The sequence below is a fragment of the Musa acuminata genome, chromosome BXJ3-1 (genome assembly GCF_036884655.1).
Source record: "Musa acuminata AAA Group cultivar baxijiao chromosome BXJ3-1, Cavendish_Baxijiao_AAA, whole genome shotgun sequence".
In the NCBI taxonomy this organism is placed as follows: domain Eukaryota; kingdom Viridiplantae; phylum Streptophyta; class Magnoliopsida; order Zingiberales; family Musaceae; genus Musa; species Musa acuminata.
This window is the reverse complement of record NC_088349.1, coordinates 16,885,188-16,910,785: the sequence shown is the minus strand read 5'-3', so window position 1 is coordinate 16,910,785 and position 25,598 is coordinate 16,885,188. Positions and strand designations below refer to the sequence as shown.

Below are 25,598 nucleotides of genomic sequence, written 5' to 3'. Positions count from 1 at the left end.
GCAGCTCAGGTAATTAATTATGCAAACCTTCGGTCTAATGAGGACATGAGTTTATGCTTATATTTATTTTTCTCCATTTCCGTAGGTGTATACTTTTCAATCTTCAACAAAATATAGTCAATTTTCTTGTTACAGTTTGCTAATGCATGTGTCCTGTCTAAGCTACAAGGCTCTTTATATTCCTAACCTGCACAAACATGAAGATGGGAGTATGAAAACTATGGAAGGCGGGATGTCAAACATAGATGGTAGAGCATCGCGTCTCACAAACGATGGTCAGAGCTATTATTCATGCAATCTGTATCTGGATCAAGTAAAGCTAGATCACAACCCATTGATAGGAAGATTGGTCTTCATCTATCTAGAACAAATTCAATTAATAGGGAAAAGTAAAAATGGGTAAGCTAATTCAAAGGGAAACATGTCACCCAAAGAGAATTCAAGCTACAGTTTTACTTAAAGAACCCACAATACCAGGCCGAAGACCCTACATACATTTACAACAGCATTACATGCAATTTGACTCGATAAAGCCCCTAACTACAGAGTTCAGAATAATTTTCTTTCTCATGATCTCGATAAACAGGGAACAAGTCGACACTCTTTGTCCTAAACTGTCAAAACACCATTTAGTATTATCAACTTGACAAATGCTAGAATCAGCAGCAGAGTGTTTCAAAGCATCTTCCAGATACAAGTGCTTGTCTCTATTGTCGATTAGGGCGCTGATTAGCATGTCTGAACCTCAGTCCAATCTCAGCTTCTTGTTCGTGGTGAATTAAATTATTATCAGCAGAGTTCAAGTCTTGGACATGGGACCAGGTCTCTGGTTCATTTGTGATCTCCTCCCCATAGTTATGCAACCTACGCCCAATGAGGTATCTGTCATCCCTGATGGAATTGTGAAGATTGGTGAACCAGACATGGAACCTCTTGGCACAGAAGCACAACAAACTGAAGAGGCAGCAGCCCAGCCAGGCAAACCGGTACACCGCAGAGTTTACCATCAATGAATAGCCAAAGACGGGGAAGATGCCTTTTGCGAACACATAGGGGATGCAGAGTGCGGTCAGCAGTTTTGAGATGATTGGAATCATAATCTCACGCAGCACCCAGAGTCCCCTCAAGCGTGAGAAGCCATCCTCTCTTAATCTTTCAAACTTCCTGCGCCAGTTCTCATCAACTAGTGGTGCCATCTGATCTAAAATCACCTGTTACAACATAAAGCTCAGTTCTACTAGTAAGAATGCTCAAGATTAGTAATCATTAAATCCTAATTACTAATGTTACACCAATCAAGCATCGTATAGATGAAAAAAAAAAATCCAAGTTTATCAGGTTTACATGTAATGCATGTCGTAAATGAGAAATATAAAGTTTGGCTATACCAAGCGAGTCCAGATCTTCAGGAATATAAGGCCTAAAGCCCAGTCCTGATACAGGAGAAAAACTGGGCTTTCATCCACAGGCACCCTCAGTGGCACAATCACCAGAAGCTCAAACAAGAGGCCAATAAGCACTGGGATGATAAAGATCTACATAAACAAAAGCCAGTCAGGGAAAGACACAGAGTCCACAGAAACAGTGAAAGAAACACTTGGAATAACATTTACCCACCCATATTGACAAGAGGGCAGAGCTCTTCAGTATAATTGCACACCATTTCCATATCTGCAATACCAAAACATGTACTCTATGGGTTTTGATATAATCAACTGAATACCTTGTTCCAGCTACAACAATCCAGATGATGTAACACCCAATACTGAAAGCAAAGAGATCTGACAAGCAAAACATTGTCAATTTCTAGAAAATTCAGAAGTACCATTAGATCTCCAAGGATAGAGGAATATGATCATTTTACCATTGCACTTGAAACCATGAGTAATTGGAAGCCTAGGAATAGCATTAAAGAGTGCACGCCCAAGGGAGACAGGCAGGACGATCATTGCAGAATTGAAAAGCAAAAGTGTCATCCACGCCAAGACCAGCAATAAGACAATACGAAGAACAAAACCATACCTGCCAAAAGTTCAACCATCATTAGATACAACAGTAATTTCACAGAAACTGGTTCTTCATTTTGTACCAAGCTAAGAGTCATAGATCGACATGAGACAAAAATGTACAGACATAATAAAAAACAGATAAGAGGATGACCAGGATGGAAATGTTTCAAACAACAAGTTACCAGTTTGGTTTAATTCCAAACTGTTCAACTGAAGAATCTATTTAATCAATAAAAATAAATTCAATCAGTTTTGGCCCTAGGATAGAGGGACTGAACAAAAAAATTTCCCAGAAAGGGCTCAAACCTGGTAGCAACCTGAAGTAACCTAATAAATATGTTCAAGATCTATTGGAACTGACGAAAGTTTGTCAGACGCCTGTAAGTTAAAGGGTAACAGTTCCAGATCCAGCAGAAGTTAACCCAAAGCAGTATCTAATGATCTTGCACACCATAAAATGGTAAGATAGACAAAATGCAGAGGAAGTGTCTAGAGTCGTGTACTAAGCACAGACATAGACACAGGACACAACAACACATCAATTTTTAAAAAATTATGATATGAACACAATGTTGGACACATGTCCAATTGTATCCGTGTCCAACACAGATACGTCGACCAAGTTGACATGTTCGTGCTTCCCAAGTTGTGTAACACCGCAAAGCACACCTTAAACATAGGCAACATTCTATGAGGTCGTCACAAGACCATCTATGATTTATGAATAATATTGTTGAGATACTATAGAAATAACACCCTAAGTGTCACAAGGAACATGATGGCACTTGGATTATTTAGTGATGAGTCTTCATGAAGCAAATAGTAAAAGAAGATATATATAATTGACTCCAATTATTGAAAATGTCTTTTTGCAACTTGCATACTATCAGCTGCTTCTGACATGTGATAATGCTTACTGTTTTACCAATAGTAGCTGCAAAATCAAGGCTCTTCTCCAGTTGTTAAACTAATCAAATGTATCTTCACTTGTGAAAATTCCAAAAATATATAATCATATTTCTTCTGGTCTCAGTTACTTGTAAAATTAATGCCAATTCCCTTAAACTTAAACTTCTTGACAATTCTCAAGTCAAAACTTGACAAAATTTTTAAGCAATGTAGTAACCCTGATTTTACTACTTCAAACTAGAGGTCCATAACAACACATAACAACATAGTATTTGACACAATATTAATAAAAAGGCAGTAACTCACTTGAAGATAACATGGATCAAGATGCCTGTTTGTACTGCTTTAAGTAACATAGGGAAGGATTAGCTGCAGCCAGCATGACTATGTGCATTGTCCAATAATATCTATATAAAATAGACCAAGTGATTGGAGCCCAGTGCCAACAGTGTAACATGGGAACAGTATGGCGTGTGACAGTTGTATGTCAAAGCATATGCTGGTAGCAAGCAAGATGTGTGACACCCTCTTTTTGTAACTTGTGAAAATTAAAATCAATTATTTGCATACTAAAATCAAAATGAAAAGAAATTTTATTCACACTGGATATGTTTTGATAAGCATATACATTGCATGGCACTTTGACCTTTGCAGATAACCAAATACTTAAGCACAAAAACTTCTTGTTCGATCAACAGCTTTCACTACATAACAGAAGAACAGATACTGATACCTGAAAATTTAAATAATATATAATGCCTATTTCACTTCTAGCATCTTCTTGAAAGATTTTGCCACTGCCATAATCTTTATCAAAACTGTTGAAAAATACTAATTTAGATTCATAAAAGAGCACACTTAAAAAAAAAAGAAGAAATCAGCTTCACTAAAATATCCAGGGTCTCCAACTTCGTGTGGCAATTATGATTCACCATGCATGACAAAATAATCAAATAACAAACAATATCATGGATCATTTGATAGAAATTTTAGACAACTGAGAAGGAAGTTTATTGCCTAGTCAAAGTGAAGAAAGAATATCTCATATGAAATAACTTTTACTTGCACTAGTTATAAAGGTGTTCCTAGCAACTGGTAATACAAGTACATGACAAGGTTTCTAGTGATTTATGGACAAATGTGTTTGTCATGTTTTGTGTATAGACAATTGACTAACCACAAAATCACTAGAGCTCCCATCCAATCATATGGCAAATCCTACGAGCCCAAATGGAGAACTGTTGAAGAAAATGCTTCAATTCTCATTTATAGATTTCATATCACCATGGAGAACGTGATATCAAAATGAATTAGCAGAAATTTAAATTTGAGGTTTAAGAAGAGTGCCAAATCTGGAATCAAGATCATTATCATGACTGTTCATGAATGCTTCAAGATAGAAAATCAAAAGGACAACTGTGCCTTAAAACCACATAAATCAGGAATGATATTTCGCTGTAGAAAGAAAACATAAGTTAAAAGACAAAAAGAAAAGTGAAGGCCAAAAACATAAACAAAAAATTCCAAACTGGTCAGAAACAGGTACGGTGATGGTAGGAAACTATGGTTGACTTCAGTAATAAATATTGTTGGAGCAGCAGTCTCAAGCAACTGCAGCAATTAAAATTAGAAAAAGTGTTTCTAATTTAGACTATATCACAAAGAATTTAGGATAGGAAAGAAAGGTTTCTTGGCTGCTAAAAACCTCCAAATAGTTAGTAAATAGAGGCATGCATTGCTTCAAATACTAAATAGTAGGCTATATTTATTTGAACCTTTTCCAAGTAAACCAGATAAAACTTGCCAACAGCATATATCTCAATAAACCAGCTAATGAAAGGAATGAAAAGATTGAGTAACAAAACTCTAGCCTACGTATATATAACCATTAATCAGAAATCAAGCCTGGATATCCCACAAACAACTGATATCTAACTATGATTATATGTTTGCTCAAAAAATGCATGTCCACTGACGTATGTAATCCCTAGTGTCACATGCACTCAAGAACAACATACATTTAAACCAGTGCAAGTAATAAGTTTATGAAGTCAACTAAATGATTTGACATTAGCAACAGGATCAGTTCGTATTTGAAGACCCAGCTTTTTGATCTTGCTCGCAGAGGCTGGTTACTCTCAGGCAGCCACCTACAACCATCCTAGGTATGTTAGATCTTACAGCATCAACTTTTCACCAAAATAATGTAATTAGAATTATAATCACAGCAAAATTCTTGAATTCATATGTAGTATTTTGTTTTATGCAGTAACAAATCATTTTTATATTATTTTACACAAACATGAAAAGGAAATCCCACATTAGCTTATCCCTTGAGCAACTTAATCTGCAGTATAGACCAATTCATCTTGAATAACCAAGAACAATCAACAATCATATCTATATGATTAGACTTGACAGGCTGTGCAAGCTATGACAGTGAACTACAGGTACACAGTGTGGCACTTCAAATAATTATTCAAAATAATATGAAAGACTGAAGCTCGTGACATTTTCTAATAAAATCATGCCACTGCTAAAATGACTTTTATCTTCTCAGAAGTTCCCATAAAAGAAAATAATAGTGCTCTAAGACACAGAAGCAACAAGCTATTAATGTTACAACACATGTTGCAGGACACATTGTAACATATCTATGTTATAGACCCACCCAACACTCCTTACATGTGCATGCTCTTCAAGTGCCATGTAGAGATGACTCCACAAGCAAGGTACCAGTGAGCGTGAAGTCATGATATGTTGCTGAGACCAGTTATTAAATGCAGCAAAATCATAGAAAAAGATTGATGAGCGATAACATGAACACATGATATAGAAGCTATCAAGAACAAGTATCACAATGTTTTATCTATGACAAAAATCTTAATGAACAGAGCTATCTAAGAAGTTCTAATCGAGTAATCAAGCAAAAACATGATAAAAATTAATCATGCAGTATGAATGTCACTCCATCCAAGGTACTTACTCAGAATCTGCTGGATCATCTACATCAGATTCTTCAGCAGCATCAGCATTTCCAACAATATCAACCGTACCTAGATGATCTTCAGCAGCAATTCTCGGTACCAAAGGCTGATCATTCTCACCAGCACCACCTTGACGAGCAACATGTAATCTGTCTCGTCTCACTGCTTCCATGTTGCCAGCATCTTGATTGCCATTTCCTTCGGATGGTGGCAGCAAGTAATCAGTCAAACCAAGAGCCCAACCAACTGCTTTAAACCAATGCCGAAGAAGAGATTTGATTGTTGTCCGTAGCTTGAAATGCTCAATAGCAAATGGTATGCAAATTTGGAACAGTAGTACGTCAGTAGGAATTTCAGTGAATGGGTCAAAGATACTGCATTTTGAAAATGTTTAGAGTGAATAAAGGTGAATTCAGAATTGATATTGTCAAATAAAATAACTATCAAATGCAAAAAATAAAAACTAGAAGTCAACGTACGTGATGTCCAAAGGGAAGATGGAAGGTGCAAGACGCATAGCAAGTTTGACGGGTAAGAAGTTGAGCATTACTATCAAACTGCCATAAACAGCAACAGACAGCAAAACGCGTCGTGCATGTTTATGCACTGGGTCATCAATAAGGTCACGGAATGGATTATAATTTGGATCTGCTGGATCCCGCAGAAAATAGAGAACTCCATTCCGCAACACCTACCAAGCAGAAAGGCCCATTCTTGAACAATCATTTACTGGCATAATAGTTTAACCTATAGAAATAGCAGCAACTTAACTATAGCTTACCCCTCTAAGAAGACTGACAAAAATGCTGATCTGGAGCATGTAAATAATACCAACGAGCCAGTGAATTGAGGAGCTAAATACAGGTGAGACAGAAAAGAATTCAACTCTTTGAGCAATTGTTGCCCCCAGCATCCTCAAAGTGCACACATCAAGCCACCACCCACACATCAATGGGAAAACCCCAAGTTCAATAACTAAAAGAAACGCAACCTTAAACATGGTCATCAGATGTCTCATTCCTGCCAGGAGCTGCCTAAGAAGAGAAGGAACAGCTTCCGCTATTGTAAGTAAATTATAAAGTCTCCCAAATATCATTCTCTCACCTCTAATGTATCGGATCAAAGCAAGGAGCCCAAAATAAAAGAAAATAAAGCAAAATATGAACATATATCCAACTGCAAGAGTAGTCACATCAGAAAGATGTGAGGAGCCAATAACTGTTCCCTTGACAAGATCAGCTGAAACAGACCCGTCAACACTATTAGAGAACTCATGTAGACCAGTGACATTAATTTTCTGGGATCCAGTGACTGCCTCCATCATGTTCCCCAGGAGGCCTTCATTATTGCTTTCACTTGACAAGTTCTTTGCTGCAGACAGTGCAATCTTCAATGTGCTGTTGGCCAAGGAAAGGGCTGATTCTGAAAGTGGCATGACTTTTTCCATCATTGGGTTAGAGACTGATGCAAAGAACCATGTGACGTAGTAGAGGACAATCCTCCCTAATGAGAAAGGAAGAAGAATGACAACACCCAGGAATATAGCATTACTTGCCAGCACCTGTCAACAAACACAAACATTAAAAAAAGTTCAAGCAGAGCATTACAACCCAAAAGGCACAGAAAATGGACTGCACACAAGATATATTACCCATAAATCTTGCAGGAATTCCAAAAAAATTCCAGCATAAACTGACAGAAAAACTAAGAAAAAATAACAACACTATATCCTCTATCTATGATATGTTAGTTTTAACAACAAAAAAAAAAGTGATCATTCGACTATTCCATTATCTCATACTAACTTCCAAATTCTAAAAAGTGGCATGACTAGTATACCGTATTATGTCACTCCCTTTATCTCCCTTTCTTCCTCTCTCACACCCCGCATCCACAACTGTCACCTGATACTGCATCATCACACCACCATTATCATTCGGCTCCGCTCAATATTACTTCTCAAGATTGCTAAATGGAGGTATAGGACACAATATAGACATGAGAAGATAAGAATAAGAACAACAGTATTAAGCAGTTTTAAACTTTACAGTAGGGTATATTCCAATAATGATACCCTATCATAATTCTTGGAAATTTCCTTTCTGTTTGTCAGGATGCCTTGCATATGAAATTGGAAATATGAATAAGGGGGGAGGTTTTCCACAAAATTAATACCACCAAGAGACATGGACCGAAAGAAAATTCACTAAACAGTTGCTACACGACTTCTCAAGTACAAAACAAAGCAATGTTGCTTAAATAAGTTTTTATGCATAATTACAAGTGTATGACAGATTGAGACAGAGACTAGAAAAGCCAACAGATAGAATACCAACAATAAGTATGCATCTCAAACAAAAATATATATATATATAAATGCAAACAAGATGGATGCAGCCATGATTCATACTAGATATGCAGACAGCAGAGGAATATCCCAAGAATATTGCAAAACAATCAAGGCATTGTGCATACGTAGAAGCACAAAGACCTAAAACCTAATGTAGAACAAATTTTAACTAGTGTTGCAGTCGAATAGGAAGAAAATTCCCTCGAAACAAATTGTGTGCAAAACCAATATCAAGAAACAAATCTTCTGCTAACCAAAAACCTCATAAGCCTACAGCATGCGCGCGCACACACACACACACATATGTGTGTGTGTGTGTGTATATATATATATATATATATATATAAATGAAAAAATTAAATTGATCGAGGACCACATGAGTTTCAGATAAACTAGTCAACGACGTCATATGCCAAGCCTACAAATTGATGGGGAGGAGTGTGGATGACTTCAAGGACCTCCAATATAAATGTATCAGGGACACTTTGGATGTTCTTCAATAATAATCATGCTATGATCAGCTTTACTTCAGGCTTAATCTAGTGTCTTGGACTTGTAAAAGTCCTTTATGGATGCATGGTAAGATCATCTGTGGGTGCATGTTATTAGAAAGATGCAAAATACTTTGAAAAAAGTTGTCCCTGGGGGTTTTCTCATGTATGGCGGCTCTCGAGTCAAATAAACAATATTAGTTCAACTCTAGACATCATGAGGTTGTCACGACACAAAGCAAGGCAACAGCTTCATCCTTTTCTGCAGCTTTAATTTTCTTGTTTCCACCTTAAAAGCTTGCCATACACATCTCTTCATACACATTGATAAAGCCTTCAAATCCACCCAAGATCTATCCTAGCTTTCTCCAAGACTTTTCACTCTGCCACTGGCATCTGGACCTTGCATCAGAACCAATTGGCAACAAAATATACAGACCTGTCCAGCTGCCAACTTACCCCACCCAGTCCCCTTCAAAGAGCCATCTTTTCCTCTACTAAATTCCCTCAGAAATCGTAAAACCTGCTCTACAACATCTGATGCCATAGGCCATTAAGTTCTTCCAACAGTCATACAGAACCCACTCTAACAGCCCCTAATTCTCTTATAATCCACATCAGTCCAGCACTTGTTTGAGATCACAACCTTCAACAAGTTCTCTTGCAATCTGAGATTGTTTCTAAAATATATCAATTAACCTACAACTATCCATCAAAACCTATCTTATCAAGAATGCCTAAAACACAAATCATCAAGAACTCCAATCCTTGTATCAGTGATTTCAAAACAGACTGAAAGTGAAAAGGAATTAAGATCAATTTCTTCGCCGTTGTTTACATGAAGTAGCTCGATTTAGAACTTACTGCTCAAACTTTGATAACTCTTGGTGCATATTTGTGGCACTTATACGGGGAAAAAATTATTTTGGTTTTTCCTAGTGGGAAAAAAACATTGGGCATTGCACGTGTAGTCAGTGATTTAAAAAGCGCTAGGCGCCAAAAGACGCCAAAGTCCAAAAACGCCCGAGACGCTAGGCGCTCGCCCGAGCGAAGCGAGGAGCTAAAATATAAAAATATATAATATAATTAATAAATATAATTATTTAAAATTTTAAATAAAAATATGCTATTAAATTAAGAAAATCTATTAACAGTATTGAAAATTAATCATTTTAAATAAACTTAATATTAACAGTATACTGTATACTGAGCCTGCTGACTGAGAAACAAGGAAACAGCGGTGAGCAACGGTAGTAGCGGGAAAGGGAGCGGGAGCGACGAGCAGCGGGAGGCGCGAGCGGCGACGGCGACAGCGTTTGCGAGCAGCGACAGCAAGAGCAGGAGCGGGAGCGGCGAGCAGCGGGAGGGACGAGCAACGAGCAGCGGCAGCGGGAGCAGGAGCGACGAGCAGCGGGAGGCGCGAGCGGCGACAGAGGCAGCGTTTGCGAGCAGCGACAGCGGCGAGCGGCGATAGAGGCAGCGACAACGGCGAGCAGCGACAACGACGAGCAGCGAGATCAGGATCGGGATCGAGAGTGGCAGCGACAGCGGGTTAAGGTTGGGTAAGGGTTATATCGGTTTAGTTGGTTCGATTGAACTAACAAACCAACCGAACCAGGACCGAACCAGACCTAAAATCCTGGTTCGGTCGCCTTGGTTTATCCAAGCGCTCGCCCGAAGGGCCCAACGCCTGGGCTCGAGCGAGCGCCCAGGCGGCGCCTGTTTGAAGCGCGCCGCCTGGGAGATTTGCGAGGCGCTCGGGTCTCGCCTCGCCTCGCCTCGCCTCGCCTGAGCGCATAGGCGAGCGCCCGAGCGCCTTTTTCAATCACTGCGTGTAGTTGGCTAGTTTGGATTCTTAAAAGGTAATATAATCATAAAACACATTTAGGTGCATCATTTATGTTGTTTTTGCATTATCTTATAATAGCAGATTGTAACACTGAAAACATCTATGATAAATAATTGAAGAAAAAGAATGATTCATATAAAAAGAAAGTTACAATGCAAGCACATTCATTACAGTAGAAGTCAACGGAAGAGTATATAGGCCCAAAAACATAAAAGCATGATTAAAGAAGTAATTACTGGATCTACAAGTGGAAATAAGGTATAATGAGACTTACAGTTATAGCATTTTCAACCAAATGGAAGACAGGCCCTTGCATACCAACAAGCTCATCAAATGGCACATCTTCAGCACCATCAGCATCATCTAATCCATCAAACATCTGCTCAACATGAGCTTCAAGACGAGCAGCCTGCATTTCTAGACGAGCAGCAACATTTTCCGCATTACGTCTAATTATTTGGCCTGCCCCAGCAATTCCTTGAGCCCCACCTGCATCTTCAGCATTCCCATCACCAACAGGGACTCTATTAACAGGGCCAGGAAGCCTCCTAACAGCACGAGCACCATTCCTTTCCTGACCATCGTCCCTCTCAGCGTCATGTCCTCCAAGTTCTCGTAAATGTCTAAAGTAATCTCTTAAAGAGGTTGCACCAAGAAATATAAACACAATGCTAGCAGAAAGTAGAAAACCATGCAAGCAATCAGTGAGTATTACAGGTGCAGACATGTGACTGAAAAACAGCCTCTGAGCTTCACTAAGACTCCTCACGAACGTTAGGCGCCAAATCCAAAATGTAATGAAAGGTATCATAAGGAGCCAAACAGAAAGAACAAAAGCCAGCCGAAGGAAGAATTGCATAACATGGCATGCTTTCATTGTCATTCCAACCACAAATTCTTCAAAAGGAAGTCTTGTAGGGGCATTCTCAGCATAAACAGGGGAAAAAGAAAAAGTATGTTTACAGACCTGCAAGCATAAAGAAACTCAATATATCATCAGCTACAGGAGAAAACGACATTGCTATAAAACCATCACAACAACAACCAAGTGCTAATGTACTAGCACCTAAAATCTGCATGGTTAAAGCAAACTTGCAACTACCGTGGTAAAAAGGGCAGCCCACGGTGTAAAGTTCACACCAATACAAGGTATAGGAAAATTAACACATATAAAGTATAATTGGTTGCTTTCTGTTTCTTGTTGGGCTGCAAAGATCGCTCATCAGAGGGTGGTAGTTTTTCTTGAAAGATGCCCCACATATCCAATGATAGAGATTTTTCTTGGACAAAATGTGGAATTACGCACCAAAGCTTGCGGTTTAAAATCTTTTTTTCTAACCTCAGAGGGCATTTTCCTCATGTTTGGCTAGATTATCATCAGAACTACAATTGCATAATGATGCACAATGAGATACTAACAATACATAGGAGTAAAAATAACAAATGCAATAAAACTTCAGCTTCTTTAAAGCTTGCTGGAGTTCAACTTATAAAGGCAACATTTATAGACCATTTTTTACAATTCAGCTTCATGTAGCCTATGTTCTATATTTCTTTTAGCGACTCAAATAATAGATCAGCCCATATATCCAGGTGATGGGTGCATTTGCAGATTCAGAATCTGATGACAAAATGTCATAAGCCAATTTAGGTCCCGTCAAAATTCTTCTTTTACAATTATGATAATAACAAAAAATTAAAACTGTCAAGATCCAAACCAATAAGAACTCAAGTCTCCTCCCAAATCCGATATGGGACTAAAAACCAGGATCTAATACAGTGAACATGAGATCCGGCCCAATAGTGGCTCTGCATTATTGATACGTGTTAGGACTCTAGCTAGGAGAGTCCTAATTAAATTTTATTGAAAGGGCATTAATGTAAAACCTACCTAGCCGACCCCTATTAAAGAGGTGAAGAGGTCGGCTAGGGTTAGGGTTAGTTGGGAGGTTGCTTCTTAGAGTATGAGTCTTATTAGGAGTTGGTTAGAAGTAAGAGTCTTGAGTATGAGTCCTATTATGAGTTAGGGTTTAGAAGCCCTATAAATAGTCATGTATTCATCCTCTTTTGACAAGCAATAGATGAATCTTTTTAGCAGCCTTTGAGCAGCAACTTGGAGAAAAGAACCCCTATAGAGTTCCAAGGAGGCCAATCCCCTAAAGAGACCAACCCCAAGCTTAGAATCCGCTAGGGTTTTAACACTTGGTATTAGAGCAGCGTTCTTGGCATCTCGCTGCCCTTCCACAGCCATCCATCAGCCCTCCACAACCGCCCAAAGCAATTCCTACAATTGCTTAAAAGATCGCCGCAGAATTCCACCGTCATCTCCACCATCGCGGATCATCCTTTGATCTCCCCGTGAATTGCAACAGGTTCTGGTTTCCTACCTTACTGCTACTACAATTTAGTTATCCTTATTCAAAAATCCAGCCATCCATCAGCCCTCCACAGCCGCCCAAAGCAATTCCCACAATTGCTTAAAAGATCGTCGCCGAATTCCGCCATCATCTCCACCATCGCGGATCATCCTTTGATCTCCCCATGAATTGCAATAGGTTCTAGTTTCCTACCTTACTGCTACTGCAATTTAGTTATCCTTATTCAAAAATCCAAAAAAATCGTTCCTATATTGCTGCATAAACTTTTCGTCGCAAAGTTTTTATCTCTACAACGAAAGATGCACTGCAAAATTCCAACTGCATAGCACAGTTTATTTAATCTTGCTACTGCGTTTTTTCTGTCCAAATCTCTACGAAATTTTTATGACAGCTTCGACACTTCCTAACAGCAGATTTTCCTTTGGTTTCATCAAAAAATTATCAATATAAACCACTGATCTTTTACGTCTAAACTGCTAGATGCACTACAGAATTCAAAAGCCGCATAGCACAGTTTGTTTGATCTTGCTACTGCGTTTTTTCTGTCCAAATATCTACGAAATTTTTACGACAGCTTTGCACTTCCTAACAGCGGATTTCTCTTTGGTTTCGTAAAAAAATTCTCAATATAAACCATTGACCTTTTACGTCCAAACTGCTACACTTTAGACGTAAAAATCTGCTACAGAACCTCTCCTAGGCCCGCGGCATATAAACCTCCTTCTGCTCCCAGTCGTCCTTCGCTACCAAAAAAAATGACAAGAGAAGAACTACGTGACCGATCAGCAAAGGGCAGTGATTTAAAAAGCGCTAGGCGCCAAAAAGCGCTAAAGTCCAAAAATGCCCGAGGCGCTAAGCGCTCGCCCGAGCGAAGCGAGGCGCTAAAATATAAAAATATATAATATAATTAATAATAATTAATAGTATTAAAATCAAAATAATATATTATTAATCTATTAACAGTATTAAAAATTAATAATTTCAAATAAACCTAACAATATTAACAGTATACAGTATACTGTTAACAGTATACAGAAGGAGAAGGAAGAGTGTAGGGGGGTGCTGATTGAGAAAAGAGGAAGCGGCAGCGGGAGTGTAAGGAGGCAGCGGGAGTGTAAGGAGGCAACGACAGCGGGAGCGGGAGTGTAAGGAGGCGGAGGCAGCGGCAGCGGGAGCGGGAGTGTAAGGAGGCAGCGGCAGCGGGAATGTAAGGACGCAACGACAACGAGAGTGTAAGGAGGCAGCGGCAGCGGCGAGCAGCGAGACAGCGGCAGCGGCGAGCAGCGAGACAGCGGCAGCGGCGAGGAGCGGGAGCAGGAGCGACGACAGCGGCAGCAATTGCGAGCAGCGATAGCGGCGAGCAGCGGGAGCGACAACGGCAGCGGCAACAAGCAGGGTTAGGGTTCGGTAGCGACAGCTGATATCGGTTTTAGTTGGTTCGATTGAACCAACTAACCATCGGAGACCGAACCAGACCTAAAATCCCGGTTCGGTCACCTGGTTTAACCCGGGCGCTCGCCCGAAGCGCCCAGCGCCTGGGCTCGGGCAAGCGCCCAGGCGGCGCCTCTTTGAAGCGCGCTGCCTGGAAGTTTAGCGAGGAGCTCGGGCCTCGCCTCGCCCGAGCGCCTAGGCGAGCGCCCGAGCGTCTTTTTAAATCATTGGCAAAGGGTCTTTGTTGGCATTGTGACGAGCCATGGAACCGCGATCATCGCTGCAAAAGGGGCCGCCTCCTATTGATTGAACCTCTTGAAGACATGGAGGACGAGGCCCAGGAGCATGAGGAAGAGGTCGCGGTTGAAGAATAGCAGCCGGTCGATATTACGATGCATGCCCTTGCCGGTTACGCAAACCTGCAAACGATAAAAGTGGGAGGACTTCTGAAGCAACAACCTATCACCGTTCTTATTAACACCGGGAGCACTAATAATTTTATAAACAGCAAGGTTGTTGTCCGGATGGCCTTACCTATCGAGAATTGCAACAGGTTTGACGTTAAGGTCATCGACGGACGAATTTTGAAGTGTGATCATAGGTGCCCGCGAGTGAAACTGTTGCTGCAGGATCAAGAGATAATTGCATATTTCTTCCTCCTCCCTTTTGATGATTATGAGGTCGTGCTCGGCATCGAATGGCTGACGACATTAGGTGATGTTTCCTGGAATTTTATGAAACTAATTATGAAATTTTATAGTAAGGGGAAACAGGTGATATTGCACGGGAAACATGGGGGTGATGTAACGACAATTTGCACACAACGAATGGAGAAGATTTTGCACAAAGCATGCAGCGGCTTTTTGGTACAACTTGAGCAGCAAACTAAGGGAGAGCCAATAGAATTTGAAGATCCAAACCTACTTCCTTTGCTTGCTAAATTTTCAGATATCTACTACCCGTCGGCATGATCATTGTATACCGATTCTTCCGGGCAAACCTCCATCAAATACTCGGCCATATCGGTATCCACATCTCCAGAAGGATGAAATAAAAAGGATTATAAAAGAGATGCTCGAAACAGAAGTTATTCAGCCAAGTTACAGCCCCTACTCTTCACCGGTGCTCCTCGTACGAAAGAAGGACGGAACATGGCGAATGTGCATTAATTATCGAGCTCTCAACAGCATAACCGTCAAGGACAAATATCCTACTCCAGTAGTAGATGAATTGCTTGATGAATTAAAGGGAGCACGAGTCTTCACAAAGCTGGACCTTCGATCCGAATATCATCAAATACGAATGTGCAAAGAAGACACTGAAAACTGCCTTTCGAACACACAACGACCACTGCTCCCTCCACCTTTCTAATTTTTGGTAATGCTCTTTGGTCTCACCAATGCTCCCTCCACCTTCCAGAGCCTTAATAATATTTTCCGGAATTATCTTTGTAAGTTTGTGCTGGTTTTCTTCGATGATATCCTTATTTACAGCCCTTCTCTTGAAAGTAATTTTCAGCACTTACGACTTGTTTTGACGATTTTGCGAGAACGTGTTCTTTTTGTCAAAAAAATCGAAGTGCAGCTTTCTTCAACAGAAGATGGAATATCTTGGGCATATCATATCAGAGGAAGGTGTGGCAGTGGACCCCTCCAAAATTGAAGCAATGCAGAACTGGACAACCCCGAGGAACATAAAATCGCTACGCGGCTTTCTCGGTTTAACAGGCTACTACCACAAGTTCGTGAAAAACTATGGAAAGATCAGTGCACCCCTTACTTTCTTGCTAAAAAAAGATGCTTTCCAATGGTCGGACAAAGCCACCACCGTCTTCGACAAACTTAAAGCCGCATTGCAACAACGCCCGTACTAGTGCTACCCGACTTCGGCAAGACTTTTGTTATTGAAGTCAATGCCTCCGGAGTCGGAATTGGTGCTGTATTAATGCAAGATGGCCGCAACCTCGCTTATACCAGTAAGGCATTATCTCCTTCCCATCTCAGGATGACTATTTACGACAAGGAGATGCTCGCGATCGTGCATGCGGTGACCAAATAGAGACTATACTTGATCGAGTGACGCTTTCAAATCAAGACCGACCATAAAAACCTAAAATATTTCTTAGAGCAGAAGATATCTTCCCCCGAGCAGCAAAAGTGGGTAACAAAGCTTCTTGGATATGATTATAAAATAACTTACAAAAAGGGGAAAGAGAATATTGTTGCAGATGCGTTTTCGCGACTACTCGAGTAAGTTGATTTTTTGGTCATTTCACTTCTGACCAGCGACTTCTTTGAGGATATTAAGAGGGACAGGAAGATCCGGAGACCAGCAAGATCATAAAAATAAATTGGAGGAAGCACCAAGCTCCGTGGCTCATTACAGTTGGGACTCAAAAGAATTGCGCTATAAGGGACGCATTGTGCTTGTGCCAAATTCTACTTGCATAAAATCATCCTTCAAGAGATGCATTCCACACCTGCGACCGAGCACTCCGGGTTCCTTAGAACCTATAAGAGAGTTAAGCAAAATTTCTATTGGGCAGAGATAAAAAATATTATTGCTAAATGTGTGGCACAATGTGATGTATGTCAACGATATAAAGGCAAGACAGTGGCACGCCCCAGAAAGCTGCAACCTCTACCCATCCCGGACTCAATATGGACTGATATATCAATGGACTTCATCGAAGGGCTTCCCTCATCACAAGGAAAAAATACAATTCTTGTCGTGGTTGATCGTCTTACAAAGTATGCTCACTTTTGCGTTGTTCATAATCCCTACACTACTTCTAGTATTACTCGAATCTTTATGAATAATATTATAAAATTGCATGAGATGCCGAGATCTATTATAAGTGATCGTTATAGGTTCTTCACAAGCAGATTTTGGACAGAGTTATTCTAGATGAAGGACACTAAATTAAAAATGAGTACGGCATATCACCCACAAACCGATGGTCAGACTGAAACATACCTCAGATGCTTCACTAGTGACCAGCCAAAAGAGTGGACAAAGTGGCTACCCTGGGCCGAGTGGTGGTATAATACAACTTATCATTCATCCACAAAATGTACTCTCTATGAGGCTATGTATGACCGACCTCCCCTTGTGATCCCAAAATATGTGTTGAGCACCTCTAAAGTAGAACAAGTAGACAGGGAACTACAAGACAGAGACAAAATGCTCAAGTTACTAAAAGATAATCTCACTGCATCCCAAGCAAGGATGAAACGACAATATGACCAACACAAAGGCAAAAGAGAATTTTCAGTAAGAGATTGGGTCTTCCTACGGCTCCAGCCATACAAGCAAACATCAATCCAGACCAGAGCATTTATGAAGCTTTCACCTCGATTCTATGGACCCTACCAAATTTTGGAGCGCATCGAAGCGATAGCATACAGATTGGATTTACCCACTAGCTCCCAAATCTATCCAGTCTTCCATGTATCATGTTTAAAGCTCAATCTGGGAAAAAACGAGACAGCCCAAAGCCATCTACCAAATATGACTACCCAAGGAGAACTTCAGACCCAACCGAGTGCCATTATTGATCGACGGATTGTGACTCAACGACGACAACCCACTATTGAAGTGCCAATACAGTGGGCGAACCTACCAGCAGAAAATGCCACTTGGGAGAACTATGACGACTTGAAGATCAAATTCCCAGAATTCATGGATCGTCGGCCTCGAGGACAAGGCTGATTTGAAGAAGGCGGGTCTGTTAGGACTCTAGCTAGGAGAGTCCTAATTGAATTTTATTGAAAGGGGCATTCATGTAAAACCTACCTAGTCGACCCCTATTAAAGAGGTGAAGAGGTCGTCTAGGGTTAGGATTAGTTGGGAGGTTGCTTTTTAGAGTAGGAGTCTTATTAGGAGTTGGACTCTTACTCAAGACTCCTACTAGGAGTAGGAGTCTTGAGTAAGAGTCTTATTAGAAGTTAGGGTTTAGAAGCCCTATAAATAGTCATGTATTCATCCTCTTTTGACAAGCAATAGATAAATTTTTTTAGCAGCCTTTGAGCAGCAACTTGGAGGAAGGAACCCCTATAGAGTTCCAAGGAGGTTGATCTCCTAAATAGATCAACCCCAAGCTTAGAATCTGCTAGGGTTTTAACAATACGCCTCCCGCTTTTCACATATGGACTTTTCCTACTTGGATTCCTCATCATGATCAATATTAAATCCGATCAGATATCATTTTTCATGACATGACCTGACGGACAATTGGCCCATTAGCTTGATTAACCTGGCCCATGATGCTTAAGCCCAATTAATGACATAAATCCTTTTAGCCCTTACAAATCAACGTAAATCACCTCCCACATTATATATCAAAATAACTCAAGTCTCGTATAGCCAAATTTCCTTCAAGCAATCCATGTTAATTAAAGAAAAGGAACTGCTAGGTATTGACTGGTAGGGAATTTTGCACACATTTAAACTAAGCTATTACACTACCATATTTGTTGAAGACAATGCTTGCTAGATGTTTTAACAGTTAGCATCGTGTTTGACCATACAAAAAGAAAATGCACATATTTATAAGATTTTAAACATGATTCTTATAATTTCTAATTTGTATAAAGCAGTAAGCATATAATTCCAGTGAGAACTACCCAAACATAGAATTCGGCATCCAACTAGTGCTAAATGACCTCAAGCAAGAATGTGTTTGGGGTCGATGTCATGTTTGGAACCCAAAAAAGGAATAAAGTGGGATGCTGAGATGATTAATATAATGATTGTTCCCCATGGATTTCTCTTTATCTCCATTATGGCTTAGACAAGCAAGTCAGGACAATCGGAGTTCAATCCTATTCACAAGGATGTCGTACAAAGACCCATGAGATGGTCCGGCCAATTATCTCTAGAGGAAATCAAAAGGTTGTGTGCACCTTTTTCGTCTTCTTAATCAGATTGTGTCCTGAAAGACGCCATCGGCCTCCAAATCTCGTGAATTGTGACGCCCATCGATTAAAAACTGCTAATACATGTAAATCACGACCGAATGCCGCGCTAAAGCAAGCAGAGGCGATTAAACCCTAATTTCCCGACAGAGGGCATAGGACAAAATAACCCTAGCACCGAAATAATCGTGGCGACAATACATCAAAGGGACCCTACCTCGCACTGGCGAGCGTTGCTGTGGTTGAGCCACTGGAGGAGACAATCCTGGTGGACAAATTTGATGCTCCCGCTGCAGGCGCAAGGGTAGCGGAGGGGGTTGTCGGCGTCCCCGGGGTTGCGACAGATTCGGCACACGTCCCCCTCCTCATCATCGTCGTCGTAGAACCTCCCGACGACTGAGGAGCCCGTCGCCGGTGGAGACGGAGGAGCAAGAGGAGGAGGGGGCGGCGCAGCCACGGAGGAATAGGGTCCGGCCACGGTCGCTTGCCCATCAACGGAGGAGGAGGATGAGGAAGTGAAGGGGTGATCGGCGATCTCCTCCATCGGTGGAGCCGAACCCTCTCGTACTCGCGGGATTCACCCTCTTCTGCCTGCCCGATGCTTTTATCGTTCTTCCCGACTCCACGAATAAGAAGCGGAGCGAGGGGGCTAAATGAAAGAGGTAGGCCAATTCGGTGACTTGCTGCGTGCGACATTTTTGCCGAACCCGCCCACACCAGCCCATGTCGCATATGTACTCAACCTGAATACAGACATTGGGTTCATTTTATGCAGGGCCGAAACTTGGATTGGATTTAAATCTGGAAGCTGCGCAGTCGTTGGGTTTGGGTTGGGTTGGGTTGGGTTGGGTCCTCTTAAATTGGAGCTGGGAAATTTGAACCCAATTTGATCGGCTAAGTTTAGTATGATCTCATATAAAACTATATATATATATATATATATATATATATATATATATATATATATATATATATATATATATATATAATTAGTAATTTAGTGAGAAAGAATGAAGAAAGAAATTTTAAGATTTGTTTCATAACAAATCAATATCAGAGACCACATAGTTATTATTTTTAGATGGACCATGAACACTACAGATTACTTGCGTTATGTTATTTCAATGGAAAGCATCTTCGTTAAAGAACATTGAATGTGAATATATATATGCATATATACATATGTATATATATACATATATATATACATATGTATATATATATGTATATATATACATATGTATATATATATGTATATATATACATATGTATATATATACATATATATATACATATGTATATATATACATATATATATACATATGTATATATATATGTATATATATACATATGTATATATATAAATATATGTATATACATATGTATATATATATGTATATATATAATATGAATATATATATATATATATATATATTTCACAAAGGATAAACGGTAAGAATGAGATGTAATCCTAAAATGTTAATAACAATATTAATCTTTAATATAATAAGCATCTTCAAAATAACATAAATAAATAAATACTTTATTATAGGGAATGTACCATCGATTATGAGCTAGCCTAGTTCTATTGGGACCCAACGATGCGAGGGTGTCCAAGGTGGATCCGAGTGGGTGTCTTGCGAAGCGATTAATGGGAGTACTAAAGGCATTCAAGGTGGTCCCGAGGTTGGACCGAGGTGGAGTTCAGCTCCTCACTGGATTTCTACACGAAGGTCAATGTCGAGGGAGAGTCTCTCAACCTAACGTTTCCAACACTCAAGTTAGCTTTTGAAGTCGAATGTGGTATAAGAGGTTAGTTGCCGAGAGATTTGACCCTTAGGCTAGCGTCGTGGGGTCATCTTTTATACTTGTCCAGTCGAAGGAGTCACCTATAACGATCGTAATACCTTATCTTTGGTGTTTTGTCCACGGGAGTAGCAGGCCTAAATGGCCACCTATGGACCGTTGTCCACGGGGGTCGACCGAGGGGGGGTAGACCTGAATAGCTATCCATAGACTATTATCCACAATGGTTAACTGACCAACCAAAATAGCTTCCATGTCATTACCTCGTTGGGGCTGACTCGACCCTCATCTTCCGCATTGATGCCTCTATGATAACTAACTGGCAAAATGAGATTGGTTGCCAAAATATTTTCTATCATTTATCCTCCCTCAAAGGCATGCTTCAGAACTCTTGTAACGGGGTTCAAGGCATATCGTTCAGCCCATTCAACATAAGATTACTCGAGGTCTCATTTTATCGGTTGGGTTTTCCTAGGGAAGGGTAGGGGGAGGGTGAATTAGTACTTTCGTAAAAATATCGAGTATATAGAAAAATCATTTCAGTAAAATCATATCGAAAATGCATTTGAACCTAGAGAAAGTTTGAAGTAGAGTGAGTAGCCAAATCATTAAACAATATAAAGAAAAAAGACAAAGATGAGAAGGCACACCAATTTTATAATAGTTCGATCATCGTAACCTATGTCCACTCTCGATTCCTCTTCCATTAAGGACACCCATATCCATCAATGGTCTTCATTCAATGGGTGAAGACCAACTACCCTCTTATAACTCTTTCTCCTTTTCACAGGTTTTGGAGACAAACTTTACAAGCCTCACACCTCACTTAGAATGTTCACAAAGCTAAGGAAGGAGAAGGATACTTAGCATTTTTTTCAACACTTTTACAACTCAAAATCTTAAGACTTTGGTTCTCACTTTCATACTCTTTCATGCCAGAAAGAGTGAGATATTTATAAGCCCTAATGGCTTCTAAAATGGAGCCAAAAAGTGTCTCATCCCAGGTTTCCAAAGTATTAGCGGTACCACCGCTAATATTGGACGGTTTCATCGCTTGTAGACTGACACTAGGCGGTATCACCACCTGTAGATTAACACTAGGTGGTATCACTACCTAGTTTGGGTGGTATGACTACCTGACAAAACCTTGGAGACTAGGCTCTAACGGTACCACCACTTGATAGGGCATTAACTACTGGTGGTACCACCGCCCAGTTTGGGTGGTACCACCGCCTATAATTCCTAGGAGACTGAGCCTCAAGTAGTGCCATAACTAGCCCTAGCAGTGCCACCGCTTGGGCTAGCTAAGGATCACTTGATGGGCCAAACAATAGGCCCAATTCAATCCTAATTAGGCCCTAACTGACCCCTAATTCAGTTAATAGGATTTCTCCTAAAACTGACTCAAATTGAAACCCTAAGTATGATAATTAAGGCTAAACAATTACAATACAAGCAATCCTTGTTGTCCAGCATGTTAATTGTTTATCCGAACTCCTAGTGATCTTCCAGCAAGCTTTCGATAAACTCCCGACGAGCTTTCAATGCATCATCCAAACCTTCGGCATATCCCCCAATTCTTCCAATCCGATGCCCGATCTTTGACTTCGACCCAATATTTGATTTTTTTTAATTATTTTATCTTTTCACGATCGTAGTTAATCTAGAATCATTTTTCTTAATACATGGATTAGATCATTAATTCATCAATTGATTTCATCATCAAAATCTGATATTCAATAATCTCTCCCTTTTTTATGATGACAACCAATTGATGATATAATTAACCTTAACTCCTCGTATCTATATGTCATATTGAAATAAGACAAACTTGTATTTAAAAGGAATCATAACCTTTGAATTCAAGTTAAAACAATTTCGATCATAGTGATCAAATGCAATATATCATATCAAAATTTCATACATTATGCATCATTATAGTTTCAAATTATCAAAAAATAACATGCACAATTTTAAAACATTACAATTCATCGTTACTACATGCATGATACCAAAAATAGATCAACCTCACTTTGGGCTTAACATACATGATACTAAAGCATTTATCATTTCATGCATAACAAAATTAACATTATTTTAGGCATAACATACATGATACTAAAGCATTCATCATTTCATACATGATACTAAAAATAACATCATTTTGAGCATAACATAACATTATTTTAGGCATAACATATATGATACTAAAGCATGTTGAATCTTGGATTTTGATGATGAAATCAATTGATGTGTTTCTCATCTAATATGCATTTAAGAGACGTAGGACTAGCTTTGATCAGAAAGGTAAATCAATTAAAGCAGCAGAAATCGGACGTTGGGCCAGAGTAAACATGTCAGAAGATTGGACGTCGGGCCGGAGGAGCGGTCGACGTGTTGGTAAAAGGCTTCGGTCCGTGAATTCGGGCATCGGGCTAAGAAGATCGGACATTGCGCCAAGGAGATCAGATGTTGTGAGAAGGCAACATGCTGATTGGGCAATATGCCGAAGGAGAGGATGATACGCTAAAAGATTGGACGAAGCGCCGGAAGAACCAATGACATGTAGGACAACATAAGATTCGCTTATAATCAATTATGTCTAGATCGAGTTAGTTTAGAGTCTAGTTGAGTCTGTTTAGAATGTAATTAGGCCAACTCAATTAGGGGCTAACTAGGCCCAAGTTTGGGTTGTGTTGGGCCAAGTGAAAGACCCAAACAATGACCCAGTAGGTGGCATCGTCGTGGCATAGTCTCCGAGACTCTGTCAGGCGATGGTACCGCCCAGACTCAGTCTCCGAGACAGTCAAGCAGTGGTATCGCCAGTCTGGATGGTGGTACCACCCAGACATAGTCTTCCAAGCGGTGGTACTACCAGACTAGGCACTGGTACCACCTAGTGTTAGTGCTACAAGCGGTGGTACCGCCCAGCACAGGCAGTGGTACCGCCAGGACTTAGGAAACCTAGGATGAGACCATTTTGGCTCTAATTTTGAAATCATTTTGGGTCTATAAATACCCTAGCTATTCCTACATTGAGTACTCTTTTTTGTTTCAATTTATGTGATTGATGCCCTTTTATTTTATGCCAAATCTATTCATCATCGATTAAAACCAAAACATAAAGACCAATCACGTTAAACATAAGGTTTCTTTTAAACAAGCGATTTGATTTATTATTTTGATTCCAATGATAATATATTTTTTCTTTTTATATATTTCATTTTATATGATTGATTTCATATAAGTATGCTCAAGAAAACCATCCATCATATTTAAAACTGAAAAGTAATACAAAATCATCAAGATATACATAATTGTTTCATACAAGGAATTAGTCTTTTTTGATGTGCAAGTATTATTACAAAAATCATCAAGATCAATAAATCACAAATATCATCATATATAGCTTCAAAATCTCATACATAGAATAAAATCATCATGTACCAAAACTTTTAATATTTTCATTAAAACATCAAACATGGTTTCATTGAACATAAGGCATCTTTAATCAAAATCAATATGATACACATTATGACTTCTTAAACACATATATAAGATTAATCTTACTAGGTCTACAAGCATTATATTAACATTTTGTTATATTTTCATAAAACATATAATTATCAATTTCAAAATTACTAGCATGATCCCAATATTTTTTTATTTCTAAATTTAAAAAATAACTCATGAAAAGCATCACATAATTTTGAAATAAAGTAAAGGAATTTTAGTTACCTCGTCATTGAGAGTCATCAAAGCGAAGTTTGTCACTTCGTCTTCATCGATTTGCTCCTCGTCTTCGGAGGTACTCGTTTCGTCCCAAGGTGCTTCCTTCTTCTTGCATTCATAGCAAATAATTGTATTCTTTTAAAGTTTATTTTTGTTCTTAGATTATTATTTTAAGAATTTTTTAAGCTTTATAGTCAAGATTTCAAAGTCATCATCACTTGAGCTTTCGCTCGAGTGGTCTTCATTTGTTCTAAGTATCAAATCCTTCATGTTCTTTGGAAGGTTCTTCTTAAGTTCATCATATTCAACATGTGTCATACAATTCATTTCATAGATTATTAAAGACTCAATAAGTTCATTAAGTGAAAAGTAAGTTCAAATTCTTTACTTCTTGTATTATGGTTAGTTTCGTATCCCAATTTTTAAAAAGAGATATTATATTTTTGTTTATAAGTTCAAATTTTGAAAATATTTGCCAAGAGCTTTTAAACTATTGAGGACATCCGTAAAATGGGTGTACATGTTAATAATAGTTTCGCTTTGCTTCATATGAAACAATTTAAAATCACGCATCAAAATATTTATTTTAGAGTCTTTAACTCTACTAGTGCCTTCGTGTGTAATTTCGAGTGTGTGCTAAATGTCAAAAGTTATTTCGTAAGTAGAAATCCAATTGAATTCATTTTTGTCTAAGGCATAAAATAGAGCATTCATAGCTCTAGTATTTAAAGAAAAAAAAA

The 25,598-nt window shown here is 39.4% G+C and overlaps 1 protein-coding gene across 1 annotated transcript; it reads right to left on the bottom strand.

The window, feature by feature from the left end:
• Positions 1-422: 422 nt before the first annotated feature.
• LOC135629375 (probable E3 ubiquitin ligase SUD1) lies at positions 423-19,974 on the bottom strand. The gene is made up of 9 exons (XM_065136635.1): positions 19,538-19,974; positions 10,870-11,562; positions 6,687-7,466; positions 6,385-6,596; positions 5,905-6,279; positions 1,865-2,022; positions 1,618-1,781; positions 1,389-1,535; positions 423-1,211 (listed from the first exon to the last, which is right to left on the bottom strand). Exons 1-9 carry the CDS (start codon positions 19,862-19,864, stop codon positions 708-710), a joined length of 3,360 nt encoding a protein of 1,119 aa, XP_064992707.1. The 5' UTR covers positions 19,865-19,974; the 3' UTR covers positions 423-707.
• Positions 19,975-25,598: the final 5,624 nt, after the last annotated feature.